The sequence below is a fragment of the Archocentrus centrarchus genome, chromosome 4 (assembly GCF_007364275.1).
Source record: "Archocentrus centrarchus isolate MPI-CPG fArcCen1 chromosome 4, fArcCen1, whole genome shotgun sequence".
In the NCBI taxonomy this organism is placed as follows: domain Eukaryota; kingdom Metazoa; phylum Chordata; class Actinopteri; order Cichliformes; family Cichlidae; genus Archocentrus; species Archocentrus centrarchus.
The window spans coordinates 9,101,354-9,127,380 of record NC_044349.1 but is presented as its reverse complement, the minus strand read 5'-3'; the positions used below and the strand labels follow the sequence as shown (position 1 = coordinate 9,127,380).

The 26,027-nt window shown below is 39.5% G+C and overlaps 1 protein-coding gene across 1 annotated transcript in view; it reads right to left on the bottom strand.

The window, feature by feature from the left end:
* Positions 1-26,027, bottom strand: part of LOC115778485 (ephrin type-B receptor 1-like) — a 121,332-nt gene that overhangs the window by 50,117 nt on the left and 45,188 nt on the right. Inside the window, exons 6-9 of the mRNA XM_030726524.1 lie at positions 22,174-22,329; positions 7,854-8,116; positions 4,097-4,172; positions 2,492-2,616 (exon numbers count right to left, since the gene is read on the bottom strand). Coding sequence (XP_030582384.1) covers positions 2,492-2,616; positions 4,097-4,172; positions 7,854-8,116; positions 22,174-22,329 — 620 coding nt within the window. The remainder of the gene's footprint in view (positions 1-2,491; positions 2,617-4,096; positions 4,173-7,853; positions 8,117-22,173; positions 22,330-26,027) is intronic.

Here is a 26,027-nt window from a genome sequence, read left to right as displayed (position 1 = left end):
GAAAATCTATCATTTTCCTTCAGCCTCACCTGCCTGGAACAGAAATCCTCAACAGCCTGCCCTGGAAGAAGGGCTGTTTTCGCTTCTCTTTTCTGTGGCAGACTATCTCTGGGGTGAAAGGCTTTGCCCTTTAAAGATAAAGGTAACTATGTAATATCAGTGCTCTTTGCTGACTTCTGGCATGTACCGAGGTCCACAGAGAGACTTGAAGCCCACAGCAACAGAGAATGCCGAGGAGATGAATCTAGGACACAATCTTACTCAGCAAACACTAGCAAAATATTAGTGGTTGCAGTCTGCAAACACTATGACATCTCTCCTCACAGATTTTGGAATAGATAGAACTACACAAGAAGTCAATTGAAAAACTGCCCCAGAGCTGTAAAAATGACTGCCAATGATTATTTTCCCATAAAACAACAACGAAAGATGTGTTCATATTACGTCGCTAACTAAATATTTAATAGTTCAGCTAGGAAGGGATTAGCTGTAAAGGTTTTGGGCAAATGTAATTTGTCTAAATTTCTGTCCATAATTGTCTTCTAAATTTTTCAGTACAGACTAAAGCTGCTTCAGACTCACAAGATATGTATGAGTTCTTACTGTTTCTGGCCAGTCTAATGGTTGATTACATTTTGATCTTCATAAATCTTAATTTAATCTCATATTGCGTGTTGCAGATAACAAAACTGTTAGTTGAAGTGAGTCAGTCTTACATTTTGACAACAGCTCTCTAAAGCCAGTTGCTAATGAATGGACACTCACGATTCCTGCAGAAAATCTATCCAAAAATGTATGTGTGGTTGAATAAAGAGAGGCTCTTCATCACTGTAAAACCCTGTCAGCATGGCTGCGGGCCCCATTAAATATGCATTGTAGCTCTAAGATCAATCCCGACTTATTAGGAAATAATATTGCATAAAAGATGATACATGAAGAGGCATTCACCACAAGTGCGAGATAAAAATACACCATTTATAAGAGTTATAAATTGTAGAAATATGCTGACAGGTTTCTGCCTAAAGCTGTCCTGAAGTAATTGTCATGTTGATCCCAGTGATGATGATTTTTATCAAGCAGTAGCCTTCATTTGAAATGACAAGAAATATTTAATAACAACAGTAATACAAAAACAGCAGTGCTGAGTGATTATTTTTTTTCTTGAATAATATGATGGAGAACAGACGCAATCAAAAACATTTGTCATGCCACTGTTCTAATACACTGTGCTTCTGTATTTGGGGGGACGTGGATGGTTGGTTGTTCTCAAGGAAATTGTGGAAGTACCTGGCAGACTGTAATTTTCTGTCAGGTATTATAAACATAACATCATGCCTGTTTAATTACCATATCCAGTATACAGCTGAAGCTTTTCTTTTATGGATGAAAAAAAATTATTCAATTATTAAATTTTAAAAACTGGTCCCCCCCTATATTCTTAAACTTTTGTATAGTCTGGGATTCTTATATTGATCATGCGGTAGCTCATTATTCATTTTTGATGAAGACTGCTATCAGCCTTTTCTCCTTATTAACATTAAATATATCTGATTTCTTTCAGTAATGTGTTTTTGTTTGGTGTTGATGGTTTTTTTTTTTTGTTTGTTTGTTTTCCAAGAGGCTAAAATGATAAGGTAGCTAGCTTAGCATGGCTCTGTCCAACATAAAATATCTACCTAGCAACACCACTTCTGTGGGCCCCTGATGGTTATTTTAACCAACGTGTGTAGAATTAATGAATTTTGGTTTTATTGCTGACGAAGTTGGAAACTTGAACTCTACATCATCACAGTGAGCTGAGGAGATAAATCTAGGAAATCATCAGACACTGTAACATATGTGAAACCATTAAGAGCCCTGAGTAAAAAAGCAGAAAAAAAACCCCATCAGAAAATACACCTCTCATGGCTTTATATTCTGTATCCAAGTAGCCAGACTCTCTTGTAATTTGAAGGCTGACACAATAACTTGATAAAGATGTCACCTAGGATTTCAAATTTCTGCTAAAAATCTTGGGCGAGTTTGAGTCTTGGTGACCTTGCCCTCAAGAGGTCAAGTTTTCTGAAAATATTTTAAACACAATAGCTGAAGAAGGAGTTCACGTAGGATGCTTTTAGCCATGCCATAGTGTATTTACTCACGAAAGATGAACGGTGGCGACAACACCCCATCAGCCTTCAAGTTCTAAGATAGTCTGGCTCTTTGGAAGGAAAACACAAAAGAAGGAAGGGTGGCGCAAAAAATATGCACAGTACCATACCTGCACTTACTAATACAATTTTTACTTTTTTCACGTTTTTAATGGCTGTGTATTTGTGGATAAGTGAGAATCTCTGTGCTCTTCAGTAACAGTCCTGATAATAGATGACGCTGATGAAGTTGATATTGATTCGCCTGCTTTATTGACTAATGAGTTACTGCCAGCGACCATAACACCAAAAAGCACACACACACACACAGACAAACACGGACATTTATCATCCCACTCTACCTTGTCATAGTATCGTATCTCGTAGTCGAGGATAATTCCATTGGGCTGTTCGGGTGGTGGCCATGACAACGAGAAACTGCGACTTGTCGAGCTCACTTGGTGCATTATGGGAACTACAGAGGGAGCTGATAAAAACCACACACACACACACACACACACACACACACACACACACACACACACACACACACACACACACACACACACACACACAAGAATACACAATCAATTAGGCAGTTAAAAGACTCACTAGCATGTTTAAACACCATAAATATGGAAATACAGTGCGTAATGACATATTGCCAAAGATTATTTGCACCCAACGGAGAAAAATGTTTCCTCTTCCAGGCTCATGAAAACAAATTACCGCACTTGTCACTGATGGGGAAACAAGAGTTATGTCTGCAATGCATTTTTAACCCATAATTTTAGGAACGAGAAGCTGTTGGCTGTAATGAATTTCATGGTTTAGCTTCTGGATCGTTTTTATGTGACGGCTTTCAACACGTTTGTACTTTGATAGCCTAAAGTGGAAACATGAGGAGATAAAGGGGAGAAGAAGACTGATACTGCACAGCATCATGAGATGTACTGTATTGTTCTAAATGTAATTAAATTTGTGTTTTAAAGCAGGAAAAAAAGACAAGAAAATCGAATTTGTCTTCTTGGTTTTATGGGAATACTATTTAAAAGTATTATATCCTAAATAGACAGTATGCATCTTACACAGCTGAGTCGCCATAATTTCATAGTGCCGCTATAACGCACAGTAAATGCTGTGATGCCTCAAGAGGCATATACTTCTTCTGTAGCAATAATTTGACAGCATGAGCGATCCGTCACCTGAAAACACCATTTTTTTTTTTTTTTTTTTTTTTTTACATAGCCACAATTGGCTCCCCCCCCACACACACAGATCTCTATAAATGGCTTGAGTTTCACATCCTCAAGTCCAATGAAATATGCTCAAAACCTATTGCATAATTTAAAAATCTCCCCCAGTGCAGTCAACCTGAAAATAAATCAGTTTTTGTTGAGTCTTAAAAGATTTCAGGGATAAGAGAGGTTCGTATCCTGCAGCGGTAACGAATGCACTCAGAAAACGGCAGGGTGACAGTGGATCATGTTTCGATTAGGAGTGAGCCAGGGGTGCTGTAGATGAGGTAAATGATGTGTTTTTCCATAGCAAAGCAGCTTTTAAATCAAAATTTGGGTAGCCGTGGAAATATCACTTGTGTCTGTCTCCATAAAGTATTGATGGAGTAATAACTCACTTACTTTATGGCCTATAAGAATTATACTGAGGCAGACGGAGGAAGACGAAAGGGGGCCGAGAAAAAGAGAATTGAGAGAAAGATGCAGGGGGTGGGGTGGGGGGGGGGTATGAAAGCTGTGGATGTGCAGGAAAGAGAGAAAGGGGAGAGAGAGAGAAAAGGCAGAGAGATGACAAGCACATAACATGTTTTATGAATTAAAAGGCTGTAGCTCAATTTCCTTTATCTCCCCAGCCATCCCTCCCTCACATAATCCACTGTGCCCCAGGGTATGCTAGCACACACAGAGACGCTTACACACATACAAGCAGTCTTTGCTCTTCCAACTTACCAGCTTGATTAGTTGTAATGTTGATTGACAGTTGCTGGGCAGGGTAAGGGCTCTTGTTGGAGACTCCGTTGACTGCCTATAGAAAAGTAATGGTCGGTTATTCCACCTTCAGACATTAAAGCTGATAGTTATTGGAACTGAGTCCTTCACCCCCACCTCTTTATGGCTCTTGGTATGCCATTCCATTCGAGCAATGCATGTGTTTTACAATAATAACGGTGGAAGATAGCATTAACAACATGCACATGATTTATCTTTAGCGTCTCAATTTTAGCTAGCAACTGACAGTTCGTCTGATTGGAACAACAGATGGTGCTAGTAGCATTTAATAAGCTACAGTAGGCTTTATGTCACAGATTGATATGCAAATAGAGAAACCGCATCTTGTTACACTGCAAATCTAGTCAGTTCAAATGTCACAAGCATAAACTAATTACGAGTTGAGAATAAGAAGGGAAACCCAGACATCAGAAACATCAGACACTCAAATTTCTTTGAAGCTTCACAAATACAGCTGCCTATTTTGGACAAGCTAGACAGATTGATGGATTGTTCCTTGTAGCAAAATATTAAGTTTCACTTGTAATAATGTTAGAACACTTTAGGCTTTTGGGGTGAGCTTGACAAACATGATAATACTTCAACAGGACTGCTGCAGTGTAGCCTGAACTTGGTGAAATTGAGTGCATAGCAGGAGAACTCTGCTAACATTAGTTTACACTACTTAGCATGCTCTGGAGGGAAATACTACACAGTAAATGAATTATTCTACAAGGGTATGATAATCTGCAAAACCACTAAATAATTTTGCATGAAATGGCCCTTGGACTTGGAAATGCAGTACTGTGCAAAAATCTTGAACCACCCCTCCACTCTTCAGCTGATCCTGCTACTGTTCGTGGAAGTCTCATCACAGTGTCAAGGGTGGCTCTCAAACAGCTGATTCGAATGTTATCAGTCCACGTTATCAACAATTATCAGACCCATAGTTAAGAGCCAGGAGGGGCCGTGTCTATGGAGCTAAATTGAGGCCATGACATTTGTTTGAAAAAAAAAATGAAACTGAAAAATTATTTTGAACCCGAAAAAAAAAATTTAAACAAGAAAAAGAAAGTTTTTGCAAATGAAAAAAAAGTTTGAAAATGAAAAAAAGTTTTGTAACTGAAAAAAAAGATGTGAAACTGGAAAAAAAAAAAATCAAATTCAAAGCAGGTGCTCTCAAAAAGCCATTCTTAAGGCAGGTACCAGACCTCAACATTATTGAAGCAATATGGTATAATTTTGACAGAAGTGACGCTATGAAGTGCTGAATCCTACTTTGAAATTTTGGTTCAAATCATCATCAATGTACAGAGGGGGTCAGGAAAGAGGTAAAACACTGAGTGGCCTACAGCCATCTGTAAAACATGGTGGAGGCTCCGTCATGTTTGGGGCTGCATTTCAGTCAGTGGTGTTGGAGCTCTTGTCAAAATTGATGGATTTATGAATAAAGAAAAGTACCATCAGATTTTGATTCACCATGTAATACCATCTGACGGGCAGCTGCTTCATTTTTTTAACATGACAATGAAACACACTGCCAATGAAGTAAAAGCATACCTGGACAGAAAGACACAATGAAACACCCGTCATCCATGGACCAGACCTCAACATTATTGAAGAAGTGTGGGATCATCTTGACAGAGAATGTACTGTAACAAGAAGGCAGCCAACATCCAAAGAAGAGCTTTGAATATCCTTCAAGATGCCTGGAGAACTATTACTGAAGACTACTTAAAGAAATGACAAAAAGGCTTGAAAAGAGCATTCAGACTGTGTTGAATAAAGGTGGTCATACCAAATATGGTACAAACTCTGTTTTTTGCCTTTATACTGTTTTTCCATGTATGTTTGCATGTTTCATTAAATCCCTGCACTCATTTCCCATTTTCCTAGTAAAATATAAAGAAATCAGATATTTATGCATAAGAATTCCAGGCACATTTTCAGCAAAGAAACACAACTCACACACTACGTTTTCTATTATTACATGAGAGTGAATGGTTGTCTGCCTCTTTCTGTGTGAGCACCGAGACAGACTGGCGACCTGTCCAGAGTCCTGTGACAGTTGGGATGGAAGGCCGACCCTCTCATCCCATCCCTGAATGGCTGGATGTAGATTATTTAGAGGCTTAAACAAACATCTGACAAACTCTTCTGTATGCAGTATCTCCCTCGTTAGAGCTCTACGAACACCACTTCAGCGTGCACAAAATTCCAGCTCTCCCAATTACAGTTACTGATCTGTAACTGGACCCTTGCTGTGGTTTTAGCAGTCAGTCAGGTATCAGAAACAAGGCGGTAGTTTTGATATCAGGGTGTAAAAACTCTACTAGTGTCTTCTTGAAGTTTTAAAATCTCAGAGTGTGCCTCATCTCACCAACACTGAGACACAATTAACAGGTTGTGAGTGCTTTTTAAAGACCATCTAATTAGCTGCCACATATTATATTTGTCATGAGCTCAGCTAATCACTTTGATGGTTGAACAATGTCTTCAGTCATAGCAAATAAAGGTTGGCAATTACTGATGACTTACTCCAAACTCTATTTTTTCTGTGCCCCTTAATCAAATAATACCTCCTACCAAGACTATAAAAGGCACATCTAACTGTGCCTCAAGATTTTTATGTTATTAGAGTAGTTGGTATAGGTTTAATCCTGGTAAAAATGTGACATCAAAATGTAAATGCAGCTCTTTAAAAGCGTCTGGCTTCATAATCTGCATTTTTATAATTGAGTCACTGAATTTATAATTCATTAATAAATGATCTGCTCATCCCACAACAGATTAGCTATACTGTTCATATAGTCAAGGAGAGGATTAAACACTAAAAAAAAATAGCCACCTCTAGTTAGTAGATTCACTGAACTCTGTGCTGCCTTTACAGGCAGTCTAAAGTAACATGTTTTGTTCCCTAAACAATTATAATCCCACTGACCTTGATTCTGGTCCTAAAAATGTATGGGAAATGAGGCAGATGGCAGAAGATTGAAGGGACACAATTGTAATGGTTTTTATAGACTTCAGGGTGACCTTGTAAGTTGAGAGCTATAACTGCAGATTGTGCATAAAAGCCTGCATGTCAGCAAGCATCTACGTTGCCTCAGTATCCTTGAGCATTATAGTGACTATTTGCATTTCAAAAAATAGCTGACAGCAAGGTTGTTTTTAAAGTGGGTAATAAGCATAACTACTTTTTTTAAGTACTAACTTTTTATTTTCCTTTGTTGTTCCTGACAGTGAATAAAAAATTACAACTACAATTACAGCAGATATCAAGGTAACATTTGCTGTGAAAGTTGCACAACCCAGAGTTAGAGCGTAAAATACTCACTGTCTGTAGGCTTAAAAGCTGGCTTTGTTAAATCTCTTTTTGGAGCATATAAGCTGCAGACATTCTGCACAGAAGTCACAGAAGTTGTTTGGCTAATAAACTGTAAAATACTTGCAGAGGAGTTTTGGAGCTATGCATGAAAATTCCTTTGATGCATTTTTGCTGTGTTTCTGGTACAGCTTTGGAGTCCATTGTAACTGCTGCAAATCCCGGATGAATGCAGCTTCCATTAATTGACAATGCGTTTAGGCCTACAGGAGGCGATTGTGTGATGCTGAGAAGATTGATTTTCACTGATGACTTCTGTAAACACTCAAGAAATCTCTTCACAGCACAAACAAAGCATGAAAAAGCAAGGCAGCCCTCCGTCTGTGGACAAACCTGTACGTCAAAGGTGTATGACGTGTGGGCCCGCAGCTTGCTGATCTCAACCCTTGTTTCCTTTAATGCCTGTTTGCCTGGAACAAACACCACGCTGTCCTCACACGGCTGACATGACCGCCGCTCACTGCTGTGGCATCGGCGACACAGGACATTATACGTCAAGTCGTCGCGGTGTCCAGTGTCACGTGGCGAGTGCCACTCCAGCACCACCGATGTCTGGTTGACCACTGAGACCACATTGCGAGGAGCTGAAGGGACACCTGGAAAGAAAAATAAGGGGAGGAACAGTTAAAATACACACCTCCTGTGTCTGCATGTCCTTCAGTACTGCAGGTATCAATCACAAAGTCTGCCACTTTCAAGCAAGTCACTTGTTTACATCTGAATGTAAACTTGCCACAGTAATGTTACTGTGGCAAGGACTAAAGAAACATACATGATTCTTTTAATTAGCCAATGCAGAGTAATGTCTCAAATATGTTATTTTTTAATTGTCATACAACATCTTGTATTTTCTAGATAAGCAGTTGTGTAAAGAGCACTGCTGTTTGTGTATGCAATGTGTTTCGACCCAGTTGAGAACATTACTGAATAAATCAGTGAAATTTGTTATTTAAGTAAGATTTCAATGGGAAATTAGATTTAACATTATGTGTTTGTTTTTGTACCATTACAGGAAATTGTCTTCATAAGAAATGATAATTACTAAAACACAATTCAAGCCTTCGACCAATATTACAGTTTGTGCCTTTTGATGCAAAACAAGGTCATAAGAATACTAGAGCCCAATCATTCTGGCAATACTGGCCTGTCACAGATATACTGGTATTGGCAATGAATGTTTCCGTTCATTGCATATGGTAGAGAATACCTGCCTACTGCAATCTATAAATAGTGAACATTAGTGAATGATATCAGACGAACAGGTATCCAATTTTAACATTTAACAATTTTAACATTTAACATAACCTGGTTCTTTATATAGTATGTAAACTTCTTTATAGTTTTTTTAAAGCTTTTGCTATGTGTAAAATGCTAAGAAGCAAGATACATTAACTAATAGCTGAAGGGTTTGTATTTAAAAACCAAATGGTGTGTGTGTGTGTGTGTGTGTGTGTGTGTGTGTGTGTGTGTGTGTGTGTGTGTGTGTGTGTGTGTGTGTCTGTTTGGTGGGCACAACAGGCTTGTTATATATTGGTGGGAACTTAGAAGTGGTCATTAATAATTAATTAATGAATATATCAGCCCCATAAAGCTGGGAGGACGGGGTATCAATGCCTAATTTAGCCGAGGGCACCAAAAATGCTAAAGCCCGTTTACCAGGCATTCATCACTCTGCTAGTCATTGCAGTTGATCAACCAGGGTAGTTAAAATGTATATGGGAGGGAAGGAAGGAAGATAGATATGTGTGTGAATCAACTATTAAAATCAGCACTTTGCAGCATTTGTAATATTATTACCTTTTGCATTTCAACACTGAAAACTCATGTTTCTCTGAACTTGTTCACTTCATCTCTGGAGCTTGAAAAAGGCGACTGGACTTTTTTTGTTTCTTGAAGACGTTTCACCTCTCATCCGAAAGGCTTCTTCAGTTCTCAACCAAATGGTGGAGAGACCCAGGTATTTAAACCCCTGTGGGCGTAGTCCCCTGGAGGTGGTTATGACCCTCTATTGATCATGTGCGTGAACACATGTGCCCAGGTGTGAAGGGGGCGTGGGTCATATTTAATCAGTGGTTTCAGTTGAAACCAATTTAGGACTCCGCTCCATTGTTTCCTGTGGCCTATTGAGGTCACTGGAACAAAGGTGTGAATGGGGGTTGAGACGTCTGGGAAGGGAGCTCAGGACAGCACTGTAAGCGGGGGAAAGTTGGTGACGTAATTCACCTCCTCTGTTCAATGATGGTTGTTCACAGTGGACATAGATGGCTTCTTTCACTCCTCTTTCAAACCATCTGTTTTCCCTGTCCAAAATGTGGACATTGGCATCCTCAAAAGAGTGCCCTTTTTCCTTCAGATGCAGATGTACTGCTGAATCTTGTCCTGTCGAGGTGGCTCTTCTATGTTGTGCCATTCGTTTGTGAAGAGGCTGTTTGGTTTCACCAATGTAGAGGTCCGAGCACTCTTCACTGCACTGAACAGCATACACTACATCGCTGATCTTGTGTTTGGCGGGTTTGTCCTTGGAATGAACCAGTTTTTGTCTTAGGGTGTGACTTGGTTTGAAGTATACTGAGATGTCATGCTTGGAGAAAATTCTTCTGAGTTTCTCTGACAAGCCTGACACATATGGGATGACAATGTTGTTCCTCTTGTCCTTCCTATTCTCTGTAGTTTGTGTTTGGCCTTCATTCCTGTGCATCTTAGCTGATTTGATGAAGACCCAGTTGGGGTAACCACATGTTTTGAGGGCTTTCTCAATGTGTGTGTGTTCCTTATGCTTCCCTTCTGCCTTAGAGGGAACACTTTCCGCACGGTGTTGTAGGGTCCTGATCACCCCAAGTTTGTGTTCACTTCATATTTATCCAAGTTAATTTCAAGGACAAACTCCTACGAAAATCCAAGGGACATCAGGTTGGTAAGTATTTGCAGTTTGTCTGCTCATTAAATGTACAACAAAAGATAGATTTCTGTTTACAATGGGTCAGTACAATGCTATGCTTTAGCCTTTAAGCTCATCTGCTGTTAGACAGCCGTATTGTTTATGAGAAATGAAGAGTTTCACAGTTTTTATATCACTTGTTGAAACCAATTACCTGAAGTTAGAAAATGTGATCTTAGTCAACAATCACCAAGAGCTTTATAGAGTCAAAGTGATTGACTCCAGCCTGGCCCATGCTGGTTCAGCTGCCAGGGTGGGCTCATAAATTCAGTCCATAGCTGGAACTAAATTCAGTCTCTCTTTTAGAGATGTACTGAATACTTGCACAGTCATGCAGACCTCCAGTGTTTCTGTGAAGGGTTTCTCAGCTATAACCTAAATCATAGGTATCCAAACTGTCAATATTAACAACAAATGTGCCAGTTACAATCATTTCTTTGTTCTCAATCAGGTCTCTGTTTACAGAGGCCATACACTATATTAAGGTAGTCAGTTAAAAGTCTGACCTGGACTCCCAATTTGACTAAATATTTTGCTGTATTTACAGATGCACTACATAGTGGAGACTCAGGACCAGCTGCCAGACAAAATGCTAATCTGTAGGCCAAAGATGGCTCATTTTTTTTCCCTACAGAGAGGACGATTCCACCGCCAGCATTTCACCATTGCTCTGGTTAATCCTGTCTAACAGTCCTTAAACTTCACAATTTATTTATTTTTGAACCCTTAGTTTAGAATATATTTGCCTATATGAGCCTGTTTGTCCATGTATATATTCTAGTACTAACTAATCCATTACTAACACATTCCCTCTCATTTCAAGTACCCAAACAGTTTTTTAGAGAGTCAGCAATTTAGACCAGGAGGATAGGAGGATAAAGTTAACCTCTCTTAAATTAACTTATTTCTATGGAGGAAACTGCTTATTGCACTCAAATTTTTTTTTTTTTAGGTAACTTTTGCTGTTTTTGGATCCAGAATCATCAGATTTATGCAGATAAAGTCACAGAAATGTATGATCTGCTTTTTGTTGAGATTCTTAAAGGAATGCTTCAGCTTGATGCTGAAAATGGATGACACCGCATCAGCTACTGGAACATCCCTTCACAAGCATGTATCACATAGTGTGCTCAGACTCCCTCAGCTTCCAATGAGTCAACTTTTCATTTGGAGTTATTGTTCTCCCTTAACATCCTACTGGATATACAGTACACATGCAACACATTTTACACTACAGGCCATGTGAGGACACTAAACATTGTTGTGTATCTCATTTAAAAAAAATAGCATACTGAATCATTCATTGTCATGAGAACATGAGCGTTTGTAAGAAGACTGCAACATCACATAACTGTGAGCAGGTCTTTGCAGCAGGCCTCCAAGACCAGAAACCATGCACAGCAAACTCCTCCTGCACTTCCAGCTTCAGTGAGGAGCAGCCCGAGCCTCCAGACAACCAATACCCAGACAATGAGTTCAGTCAGGTCAGACAGAAAGAGAAAACGTGATGAAGACGAGAAGAATAACAGTCACAGAGGCTCAAGGCTGAATTGTCTTACTCTCAGCATAGCTAGTCAACTGTATCAGTGTTTCTTTCCCAAATTTCTGAGTACTCTTATGTCTGTTTGTGTTACACATTTTTATTATTAGCATTTAGCATCTTATTTTTATAAACATCACAGATAAAGGTATACACATTCGTCTTCCCCAGGAGCAACCATGCACATGGTCTCTGAAGACCTACCTGAACCCCCACATACAGTACGAAATAGACTACAAAGAAATTGGCTGATTAGTAAGATGTGGACCAAAAAAAAAAAAATCTGACCAATTTGAAAGGTCAGTTCATGACCCAAAGAGGTTCCATAGCTGTGCTGGGCCGTCTTGGTCAAGCAGTACAGTATATACAGGACACAGATCTACAACTCAATATGAAATAAGAGGAAGATGAACCATGGCAAAGATAACTTTGAGAGGGTCAGACAGCACTATGGAAACAGCGGCAGACATACATCTGTTCACGCTCTCCATATTCAGACTGAAGGGTCTTTCCATCTCAGGATTAAACAGAAAAACCCAGCTTACAATGTGTTAGAGAAGGACAGGAGGAGGAGTACTGCTCGTACAACTTCTCCTGCGAGCTGCAAGCAGTATGAAACATGATGGCAAGTAGAACTGGGCGTTTGGTGCAAAACCAGGGCCCAGCCACCAGGAGCTTTCCCATGAGAATATAATAGAATGCCTTTATTGTCATTATACAGGATATACAATGAGATTGGAGTACCCCCTGAGGCCTGGCTCCCAATAACCCTATCCTGGGAAGGGGAGCCATAGGGGTTTTCGAAATTGCTCTTGGTCTGGTTCCTCAACCCAGGACCGATTTTCCAAAAAGCTACTTTCAGGTGATTTCTTATTCACAAGGAGTCAAGCCCTAATCAACATCCTCCTGGTATTGAACTGGGGATCTTTTGCTTGTTAGGTAAATGTGTAAACCACTACAGTATGGAGCCACTAAAAAAAAAAAAAGCTACTGTTGGCTGCTCCCTTATTGCCAAGGAGTTGTCACAGCAAGTAGCTCCTCTTTTTTGATTTGGCAGATTTTTCATGCTGGATGCACTTCCTGTTGCAACCCCAAAGGGATTTGTGCCTCCTCCTTGACAACATAGCTCCGGGGATCATGTGGGCATACAAACCCCTCCACCATGATAAGATGATTTTTTTAAAATCAGATTACCATGAGAGAAAGACCAAGGGACCTGAGGCAACACTAACTCAGAATGCTGCAAATCCTCATCTTTTAAGCACCCATTACCTAACTGTGCTTGGCTTATTCTTTGGGTGACTGCACGATACATGCTGAACACATCAGGGGCCAATTCCAGGAAGCATGTTCAACAAACTCTGAGTTTAAAAACATGCTCTGAGTTGATCAACTCTGAGATCGGCAACTCTGAGTTTCCCGTTCCAGAACAGCTGATCAGAGTTAGTTCAATCAACTCTGAGTATGTTCACCCTGAGTTAGCGCATGCGTGAGTAAAGAAAGAAAGCCATCATCAATGGAGCTCTGATACCAGGATTCACCATGGTAATGGGTAAATAAAGAGCGGAGCCTCCATTTTAATCCGATGGATTGAGGATCGCACGTTTCAGTGTGGAGCATGACGAGTCACTTTAATCAGCCTGACCCACTCTGCCATCATCACAGACAGAATAAAAGTTTGTTATAAAATATAATAATTTCTTTTATAATATCTGCTGTCATCATTTACACAACTTGAATCTCCATCAGATGAAGCTGAATCCTAGTTTCACATTTAATTTATAAAATTTAATAATTCATCTGCAGCCCGCTGGGCAAAATGCAGGAGACAGAAAGTGAAGATTAAAATGTGAAGAAACAGCTCTGAGTTTACTGACCGACCTGTGTGTTAGTTACTGAGACCGCAGCTGTTTTTGCTGCAGTTTATGACAGTTCCGTTTATGGCCATTTAATTGTTTAAATAATCATACAGTAAAAATGGAATCTATTGATGGAATAGCACCCTCACTTTATTCATTTTTTTAATGGAGAATTCAGGTGGACTCTGACACGGTTTGTTGATTCGTTATAGAGCCTATGATCACCGATTTAGGTGATTTTCAATGGAAAATATGTCGAGATACATACTCTGAATTACAAACATCATAACTTTCAAAATGTTGATTTAAGTCACTTTAAATCAATTTAGTTCAGTTTTCAAGTCTTAGAATCATTTCAACCTCATTTTCACTCAAACATTCCCACATTCTCCAGGATCCAGACATTTTTCCATTATTGTGCAGTTCTGTGTCTAAAGCTTCATCCAGATCAGTGTGATGTAACAATGATGCTACTGTAACTACAGTAAATGTTTCAGAGGAACTGACAGTCTGACAGCTGCCACTGCTCTCGTTATAAATCTGTGACATCATCGCCGTTTCCATCCTTACAGCCTGTTGACGAGTGAACGACTGTAAAAGTTTCATGTTGCGTACAAAAATGAACTAACTTCTAACTGGGATTTCAGTGCTTGTAGAAAAACAAACATCTGCAGATGAATTCGCTTCTCTGAGCGCTTTGCAGTGACTTTATGAATGAGGAAATGAATCAGAGTGTCAAACAGGTGGTTTAGGTGCAGCAGGAGGGGAGGAGTCAGAGAGACACCCAGAGTTTGTTGGATAAAACCTGCCAGCGAGCAGGTTAGGTTCACAGATTCTGTTACCTCAGTAACTGACTAAGAGTTGGAGTTAGCTCTCCTTCTGGAGTTTCCCTCATTTCAGGGTTAACAAACTCGGAGTTATTAGCAAATCCTGCTTCCTGGAATAGGCCCCAGGAAACACTGCTTTACTTCTGTCTGGTATACAACAAACATGTGGGATCTGGGCAACCCTTGCAGATATAGGAACATCAGCCCACACTTGGCTGCTAACTATGTCATTACTCAAAATAATCTTTACACTGTCCACAGGTGCTGGGACTTACCCCAACTTTCACCTTGCCTTGAAAAAGCACCATCTTATGCAGTGGAACACTGAGGACTTTCAGCCCTACAACCAGTACAGGTACATACATACCCAGAAATGTCTCATCCAAGAACGGCAACACCAGTGCTAAAGTAAATGAGTCAAAGTCACCTGTCTCTCACAATATCTTGATGCATACTTCCTCACGACGCTCAAAACGATTGACCGTTAACGGTAACAATAAGTTTTTACCTCACAATCTGACATGTCTAACTTCTCAGCAGCTGGACCCACACGATGTATCTGATATCCCCCTGCTGGTGTTGTTCACATATCATAATAATGTTAGTCCAGGATCAATGTTGCAAGCAACCAATCACGTTGTTGTGATGTCATAGTTTATATATAACTCTCTTCTGGAATAAACGGTAAGTATTTCAAGTGTTTTCTTTATTAATTTATAATATATCATTTATATATTATCATCAAGTTTGGTTTGCCTTTAGCCAAATTTAGCTTACTCATTTTGTTTGTTTTTTTCCAATTGCATTAGTTATATTCTTGGCAAATGCTAACTGAATGCTCAGACAACATCACTGGTTGGTTGCAATGTTGATCCTGGACCAACATTAATTATGATGATGTGGGAACAACACCAACATGGGGATATCAGATCGTGTGGCCCCACACACACACACACACACACACACACACACACACACTGCCTGCTTTGGACATCCCACACAATTCTTTGTTTTGCTCTGAAGGATTCAACTATCAGACTTCCAGTGTCCCTGCTTGTGACAGAAATGACAAACCTTACCAGAATCACACACAATCACGGCCCATCAGTGCAGCCAGTGAAATTGGAAAAACAAATACAAATCACACACTCAGTAGGGATCCACCAACACTATACTTACTCAAACTTTCTAAAATTTCTAAGATTAAATGTAAGAACATTGGATGAGCCCCCAATTGTTATTTCTGGTTTATAGGCAACAAAGAGTGCAGTCACAGTCCCGACTGAACAAGGATGAACAAAGATTTATTAAACTATTTATTAAACGTGATGTGTGTGTAAATCGGTATCAGTGGTATAAAGCAGTCCATGATAACTCCAAACAGGTTAATGTGACACGGAGATGACACAGACTTAGTTTCATAATCAATATTTCAATATTTTTATAACTGGGTCATTATTTTAATCATTGAATCATTCATTATTATTGATGGGTTCATGGGCTATACTATTCATTACACATCTTCATACATTAAGGGTTGTCAAATCCAGTCATAATTAAAATAAACATTAGCTGCAGCCCTGTTTTTACATACAACAATAGACGCTGAATGCTTCTTACCCAGTTTGGGTGTCCAAGGAATCTTTCATTTATATTCTCAAGTACTACAATTGCAGTGCACTTGAATACTTTATCTTAATTGGCATCAGCTTGTATAATACTGAGAGGGTTATAGTTTGAAATAAACTGTCAAGACTGCTTGCTGACATGGAAAGTTGACAAGTGCAGTTTCCAATCAGTATATAGGGAGTTTGAGCTTCAGCCAGCGGTGCCTATAATGTTCAAAAAGTGACCCGATAGCTCGGCGCCAACAGGGAATCTGCATCTCTTTTCTCTCATGCCGGTTCTCTCTTTTCTCTTAGCTCTTCTCTGTGATCTGAGGAGCAGCTAAGGGTTTTTAGGGTACACAACCAGGGTTTTCACAAGGTTAAAGCTACTGGGTACACATCTCTTTGATTGCTGGCACACATCACAGACACTGCAATGCACGCCAAACAAGAGCAGTTGAGATGAAATGGATATTCAACCTTGGCATATGCTAAATCACAGAGTCATTAGAAACAACTGAGATGGCCCTGTGGAATATGTGCATGTGTGTTTTTCTCAAAGAGACACTCAGAGGCAGAAATCAAAGTGCTAACAATCAGTAGGGGGCTGAAAATCTAAGTAGCACCATCTTATAAGCATTTCTACTGAGAGAGTGGGAAAGAGAAGACCTGTCTGAGCTTTGATTATTATACATACAGAGACACACACACACACACAGTGTGCTGGCGCAGACATTCACTCCCTCTTCCTTTTTATCTAAATAGCACAAATACAAATTATTTTAAAGTGTCAGACACTCAGAGTTCACAGCAAGCACACATTCAAATGCAGAGAAGTAAGAAACGAGGTGATAATCACATTATAAATTTTCCAATTCCAGTTTTACTGCCGCAACAAGAGGCACCATTCCAAGAGTTAGAGACACAGTCTGTGCTGCTTTTTACAGCCACATTCTTTTTCACAGTTTTGTAAATGGCTTACACAATATCACTCTGACCTGTACAGAAAAATACCACCAAAAAACACACATATGCACACAGTGTACACAGACACACACACACAAACACGCGCACTCCTCCATACCTATGCAGCCCGTGAGGCGTGCTGAAGGAATGATTTTCTGTCAGGCAACTATCCACACAGCACACATCCACTCTTCCATCTCACTGGTCAGATTTTATATCTGATTGAGTTCATGCCAAATACAAATAAACTGCAGCTCCTTCCTATATTAAACCTCCATCCCACTGTGCTTAAAACAAAAAAAAAAAAAAACCAACAACAAAAAAAACCGTGTAACTCAGTTTGTTTTTGCCCTTGAATTGAAAGTACCAAGGTAATTCATGGAGCTGTGTAGGCTGAGTAGGCTGACACTTTTTCACTGGAAAAGTTGGTTGTTTTTTTTTTTTTCCTTCTAGCCGCATCCGTTTGAGAGTTTGCCACCACTGTTGCAATGCCTTTCATGTCGCATTTCTGTTGTCAAAATAGGTTAACCACATCAGCTGTTCCATAACTGTTGTGGCAAAGTCATTTTTGAACATTCCACTTTGATGTTTTCACTCTAATTTATTTCAATAAACTTTGAATGCAAAGATTAAAGCAATTTTAGAGCACCTAACCTGTGTAACTCGCTTAGACTTTGACTGTTTGCTTTGCTGTTCATACAATTAGGTCCATATATTTTTTAGAGACCAACAGTGTGAGTTTTTTAGCTTTTTACCAAATCCCACTGAAGTTACAGTTATATGACAAATATGGGCTTTTACTTGAGGGGTTTGAACAAAGATATTGCATTAACCATTGATGGGTTAGAGCCATTTTTATATACAGTTCCCCAATTTTTAAATGCAATGTCAGAATACACTCAAAAGCTCTTTCAATGACTATTTCTGCTGAAAAAAGAACAGACTGGTGAGCACGGACTGGAGACAGACTGGATTTCCACAGAAGGCAGTAGTGTGGATGATTGCAGAACGATTTCCACAGTAAACTAGGAAGCTGTAAAAAAAACACTCTCCATGAGGTGGACGTATAAATGTCCAGGTCAACAATAAAACCAAGATGTCATGAGAACAAATCTATATGCAGGGTTTAATGCAGGGTGATCACCAGTGTTCAGTCTCAAGGGTAGAAAGACCAGCACAGTCTTTGTTCAGCATTCTCAACAGCATTCACTGGACCAAAACTAAGATGAGCCTGTACCACAGTGACAGGAAGAGAAGGCCTGTAATTGCTCATGATCTGACGTTTACTTTATCATTTATCATTCTAGGACATGCGCTTCAACTGGTAGCAGCAAAGTCTGGTAGCTCTGATCTTTACTCAAACTTTACTTTATTTGGTTTTTTTGGTTTTTGTCAAGTACTGATCGATGCTTCTGTGGGGAGAAGAGTTTACTCAGGAGAAGAGCGTTCTTCACTGAAATGGAGCAAATCTGGAAGATTCCAGCTGAGATAAAGAGGTGTTTCGGGGTTGCCTTGCTGGTGCAAAGGTGAATGCTTGGAAATGGAGATATAAGCCCTTTCTGCCAACAGTCATCATGGGAAATTACACCTCTCTGGCCAACAAAAGTGATGAGCTGGAGATATTGGTGAAGACTAAGAAAGTATACCGTGAGTTCAGTCTCACGTGTTTTACTGAAACACAGTTGAATCAAAACATCTCAGACTCTAATCTACTTTCACCCTCATACGGTCAGACAGAGACGCCAAAGCCAGTGCCAAAAAAAAAAAAAAATGGGGTCTGGCTTTGTTTGTGAACCAGAGATGGTGTGGTCCTGCGCGTGTCACTTTCAAGGAGAAGATGTGTTGTCCTGATATTGAATTATTGGCAGCTGGTATGTGACCATATTACTAAGAGAATTCAGTCATATCATAACAATACTTGTGTACATTCCACCCAAGGCAACAGCCGAAGCTCCATGTGAAGTTCTCCGTGATACTGTTGCTAGGATACATACTAAACATCCAGAGGCACTCTTAGTAATTTCAGGACACTTCAATTATGTTTCTCTCTCCTCCCACTTGACTAGATTCCCATAATTTGTCGACTGTCCTACCAGAGAAAATAAAGGCCTTGATCTGCTGTATGGCAATATTAAATAAGCTTAAAGAGCTACTGTCTTACCACCACTTGTTAAGCTCTGTAATTGACTGGACATGCTGGGAGAGGTGAAAAAAATGCACGCTAAAGACATCTGAAGCCATCCTGAACAACTCTGATCACCCACTTTATAACATCTTTATGGAACAAATCAGTATCAGTACTGGATGACTCCTCTCTCTCCATTGTAAAATGAAGAGATACAGAAAATCATTTGTAACCACAGCCATCAGGTTTTTCAATTCTCATACAAATAGCAGATGCGCGATGTCAGAGATATGAGTTTCCCTGTGGGATCAATAAAGTTCTTCTTCTTCTTATCCGCTGTAAAAAAAAAGTGGAGGCAAGAGTGTGATTTCACGAACACTGGCTCACCCGTGTTTATTAATGATGTACAAGAACAAAGAACTGCCACATAAAATCTTAACTGAACTGAGTTACACTGTCTGATCAGCCTGAAGCTGACTGGGTTTAGTTTCACAGTACAAAAGCACACAGCAAAAAGAAGTAAGAAGGAGTTTTTTCAAGGCCAGAAAACAAATATTCTGCAATCACCTCATCTCGCTTTCATCGAGTGAATTGCATATCAGCTGATGAAAAGAAAACCAAAGGCAGAGAGAGACCCACAAACAAACACCAACTTAAGACAGCTGCAGTCAAGGCCTATAAAATAATCACAAAGGAGAAAACTCATTATTTGGCGATATCTGTGGAGCTCCATGACTCAGGCAATCACTATTTACAAATGACTCTCAACAAAATATTAAAAAAATAAGCATTTTGAATTTGTTAACTCCTAATAGTTTGATAACAGTCAACTAATTTTAGCATGAAGTCAAACACTGCTTAACTTAACAATAAGTCCATTTGCTGAGTGGCAAGAAAATAGGCTGTTTGAGCTACACCTGAAGTACCTGATTGTGGCTAATTTTAGGAGACTAGTTCTAACAAGCTGCACTTGTGCCTATGGCTTGTACTATGTATTACCTCTGACAACCTGTCAACTTGATTATCATTTTGGAGAAGAGAAAGAAACTGTTGTATAGTTAAGTGCACATTTGCGCACAACAGCAGTATGCCATTCACCACAATTCTGGCTGTTCAACAAGTGCTCTCTCTCTGACGCCTCAGGACTTCATAGTAGAACTCAAGCTTGACACTCTGACCCCCTGTTAATGAATTCAGAGTGTGCAAACCTGTGAATCTTAAAAACAATTTTAAAAAAAAGAAAAAAGAAAGCATGGCTGCCCTCCTGATCTGATGTGCCACCATTCAGGTGTGAATACTGTGGCCTCTTTCAATGAAAAACTGCCATTCAGTCCCTGACTGGGAGCCGCAATCCAAGCTCTCAAACTGTTCCCACGAAGTAGCATGAAATTGTACACGTCTCCGCTGCTCTTGAGTCCAGTGGTAGTGCTTTACACCACTGGATTTGACGCTTTGCGTCGTGTTTGGTGATTTGAGGATTGGATGCAGCTGCAGAACAGCGATGTCCATCTCAGCCACTGTATTCAAGATAGCAGGGCAACATGGCGACTTCCACAAGCCGGCGCCCGCTCCTATGTATTTTTAATGGATTAATTCTAAGTCTAAGTTTATGAGAATGCCTCAGTTTGTTGGAAGATGTAATTACACACTAATCAATGTATATTTAGGAGTAAAATATTTTTTTCCATTAACCTCAAAAAAATTACTTACTGTACCTTTAAAAACTCATACCTGCCAATCATTCTTCCTCACATTAAGTTGCAAAACACATCTTTTTTTTGTTGTGTCTGGCTTTATGTCACTAACATCAGAGGCTTAGACGCAGTCTCAACTAAAGCTCATGTTCAGCATTTTTGCTGAGATTTTTTTGACTACGGAGGACAAAAAAGACAAGAATTTGATTTGAGTTCCCCGTAGCGCTGATGATGCAGGGCAACAGCTGATGTCCAGTTTTTGATCTGATTAGTGTTTGATTTGATTAGCCCAGAATAAGTCAGTGTGAACATGAACCAGAGCAACCCCCCCCCAAAAAAATAGAATAATAAACAAAAGGAATGCAACCAGCGCATAAGAGAATAACAAAATGTACAGCTGAGCAGCAACATTGATGTTCAACATTTGTTATGCTTTTCTTACAGAGCACTACAAATTCATTCATGACTCTGTGACAGCAAAATATGGCCAGACAATGAATGAACCAGTGCTTTTTAACCCCAGCCCTCCCACCTCCTTCCCAAAAAAAAAAAAAAACTGTATCCAGGTCACCAGGACATGTACAAGCACACACACACAGTTAGAGACTAACTGCATGCAGTCCAAAATGATTCATGTCTCAACCTACTTACACCATCTCTCTGTGGACCCGAGAGGCTCCATTTTTCAAACTCTGTGCCTCATCTTGCATAGCAATATAGCCTCTTCAACACACTAAACACATATTCACTTCAATAGAAAGCCTAAGGAATGTGGCAGCATTATTACTTACTGCTCCCCAAATCCCCTAATGAGGACAGGGATGTTGCAGCACTCTGAACGAGGCACAGAAAATTAGGGGTGCAATGATAAATCAAAGCAGATGTTGGCCTTTAACTTAATGATGAAATATTGGACTGTCGATGGTGTCAACCGCTGATACGCTCTAATGTGTCACCGAATGGTAACTTCAGCCAAAAAAAAATCTGCTTTCACAAACATGCATTGGTCATCTTGAAGCTCATATATATATATATACACACTACTGAATGGTTTATTTAGTATCCAGTGTCTGATGGGGAGAGAAAAACTGACTCACTGGTACACAGGTCCTCTGGTTTGTCCATGTCTCCACGGTAATAGCCGTTCCGACAACCACAGAGGGTGGCAGCTTCGATGGTGGAGCGACTGTTGGGCGGACATTGCTGACATAATCCCGCCCCCTGGGATGACTTAAAGGTGCCCTGAGGACACGCTGTAGAAAATTAAAAAAAAAAAAAAGCAGAAAAAGCACATAAAAACCAAAGCCAGAGCAACAAATTCTAACTTAGTTTGAATCATACTTCTGTGCATTTTGTTTGCCCTGATTATGAGACATTTGGTAAACTTTGTATTAGAAAGAAGGCATGCCAGCAGAGTTATTATTGGTACTATGAGGTTGACACAGCACAGAGGGGGATTTTCTGTGGATGGCTGCGAAATATTTTGTTCTGACAAGATACACAAAAACATTTTGTGCACAGTGACACAGACTCAGCCTTGTGTTGATTAACTGAGAAGTAGATTATGGTTTTGTTCTCTGGCTCTTCTTATCTGGGTCAGGCATGACATGAAACACATACAGCGTGAATTTTTAAGGATTATACCCCACTTAATCCAACTTTTATTTATCCAGAGATGGCTCTTGCTGACCAGATAATAATTGTTCCTATTCAGCTTGGATGTGTGCTGTTTAAATATGTGCACAGCAGGCCACCTGGGCAACACATCTCAGGATGTCAAATGCTTGCATTTTGTCAGAAGTTGCAGGCATCATAGAGATACAGAAAGGGGACTTCAGAATCTGTGCCAGGTTAATACTGGTTACAGAGTTGGTGGTTTTATTTTAAAGAACTAAAAGTCTGCAGTCAGTCGCTTAAGCCACAAGACTGCAGATTCTGTTAGTTTCTGTCCTTACAGCACAGTGTTAAGTGGCTTAACAAAGACGCACAAAACATTCTCCTGAAAATAGTCAGGTACAAGGGCTGGACTCAAATGGGTGAAAAAGCAGCCAAAGAAACACTGAAAGTTATCAGATATTTCTGAATCACTGTTCTATTGAAATCCTAGATAACTATTGCTGAAGACGACATTAAAAATAATACAAGTCTGTCACTTTGGAAGCAAAATACAAAGAAATGAGAGGTGGCTCAAGATTTTGAGTCTTGAACTCTCTGAGACCCCAGCAGCTTTGACAAAATAGCCATATTTGATGACCTAGGAGTGAGAAGGGGCTCACCTGGGATAAGACAAGTTAGTGATGGAGGTCAGAATGTGCACTGACGGGGTGGTAAAGTTGAAATATGTTGTGAGAAAAACTGCCATCTGGAACTTCTTCAAGGCTGCATAAAAACTGGCAGCTTAATAGAACAGGTGAAGCTGCACTTTTTAAAGAAATTACACATATCTCAATCTTTGTACATTCACTTAACCATTGGCATTTCCTAAGTATTAACACATGCATCTGACACAAGCCAGCATTGTTCAGTTAAATCTCAAAATGCTGTCATCCTACAAGTATGGCCTGAACAAAGTTAAGAAAGCCATACTGGAGTTTCCTGGTCATTAAGTGTTTTCCTCACTTCCAAAAAGCAGCTTTCTGATGTCATAGATGTCTACATCATCCCCTCTTTTTTCCCCTCTTCTTGCTGGTCTGCCAAAAGTGCTGTTGCATTTTTAATCGCTGACATTCATTTTTAATTTCATCAAAGCTCAACCTCTGCCTGAACATGATGTCATAGACCAGAAGCATTGCTGTACAATCACACACATTTATTGCACATGCTAGCAATGACAGCATGTCTGTGTTAGCACAAAGGTGTTTTAAGTTTCAAAGCAAAATTATACATTTATATGAATTATGTTTAGAAAATTAAACAAAATTATATAAAGAAAAAAAAATATGAAAAAGCCACAAGAACTGAAGTTTTTTTTTTTTTTTTTAAAGGTCATCTTATTTGAAGATAAAGTAGGAAAAGTGAAATTCGTTAACAGTAAAAGTTCCATCATGACATGGTGAAAGATGTTAACCACATCGCATGTTATGCCAGAGTGTCCTAGAAGGATGTCTGTTTTAATTCACATGTGGGATTTCACAAGTGTCTCTTTGTGAATGCAAATGCTTTCTGAAGTATGACTTTAAGTAAAAGCTGAAACAGAGAGGTGTGAAATGAAGAATAAGACTGAAATGGAAACTGTGCCAAAAGGCTGAGGCAAACCAAATGAGTTTTTTTTTTTTTTTTTTTTTAGTGGTCCCCCCTTTTTTTAGTTTTGATTTATCTTTAGCATTTTGTTTTCCTTCCTTCTCTGTAATGAATGTTTACTTTATCCCTGAGCTGCTTTAGGCGATGTAAGACTAAAATGCAAATGTTACATAGATTTATGATGGAAGACAGAGGAGGAGTGTGCAACGAGGCGTTTAGTAAATTCCAAATGATAACATGAACTGAGTGACAGAAGTAAATGAGACAAAGGAGAAAGCAAGTTAAGATCCTCAGGGTTTCACTTCATCAAATGTCAGTGGGTGAAAGGGTCAGGAGTGAAAAGGAATGTCTGGAAAGACAAAAATAAAAAAGGTAGAAACCCCCTCCCCCCCCAAAAAAGGCTTGGGGAAAAAAGGGAGAACTGTAGAATGAGTGTATAAGGTGCAGAGAAACACACTGATACTGCTGACTTTATCCTTCCCTTTCAATATTTCTGCAGTACTGTTCTATTGAATTGCTGCCACAGACATGTTATATTGTTGTTTCCTTGTTTTTGCTGATGCTTTTGTTCTAACATGATCTACAATAAAGGGAACTGTTCTTTGTCCCCCTGTTTTATTGTATTCTAAGTCACACATGAGCCACATACCATTGTGAAACTACACAGATGTCAGCATTGAAGGAATAATTGATATAATATTACAGGGTTTGAGTGAGCTTGATATGAGCTGTTTTTACACACAGCTGGTTCATAAAGTGTGTATAAAACAAGGATCCAGGTAGTTTCTGGGACTTACAGAGGCATTAGCATTTAAACTTTAACTTATTATTCTGACATCCATTGGGTTTGTTCTTCTTCACAGGAATAAAGAAAGAAAAAAAAAGGACATCATCAGTAATTAGACTGGTTGTCTGTGAATCTTTCTGACATTGCTGCCACCGGCTTACCACCAGACTGGAATTTTCAGACTTCATTTACAGCAAACAGGAAGTATGTCATTAACTGTACAAACACACCCAGAAGAGCTTAACAGCTTAGCAGTTAACAGCATTGCTATTGTACAAAGCAATACAAAATCCTAAAACTTCCTTTTTGAAATTCATCGCAGGGCTAACACAGAGAGACAGATAATCATTCACACTCTCACTCACACCTATGGGCAATTTTAGAATCACCAATTAACCTAACCCCACTAACTGCATGTCTTTGGACTGTGGGAGGAAACGGAGTACCCAGAGAAATCCACACAAACACGGGGAGAACATGCAAATTCCACAGTAGTACGATGCAGTCAAATGAAAATACTAAGCTGGTTACCAGATAACTAATAATTAATGGTATCTACCAGTATCTCTGAAACTGAATCTGTATTCCTAGCTAGCAACTAAACACTAGCTAGTTAGATATACAATGTTAAATAAAAAAATGAACACTTTTTAATCAGAGTGTAGCATCAAGTCAATTAAACTTCTGGGATATTGATCTGCAAAGTTAAGTAGCAGAGGGGGCTGTTAATCACTCTGCAACTGCTTTGGTGTTAATGAAATTAACAGATGCACTAGATGGGTAACGACCCCCCCCCCCCAAAAAAACAAACAAACAAACAAACAAACAAACAAACAAACAAACAAACAAACAAACAAAAAAAACAGGAATGGTTTTATAGGTGGAGGCCACTGACAGTTTTTGTATTTTGTTTTTGGCTAGGGT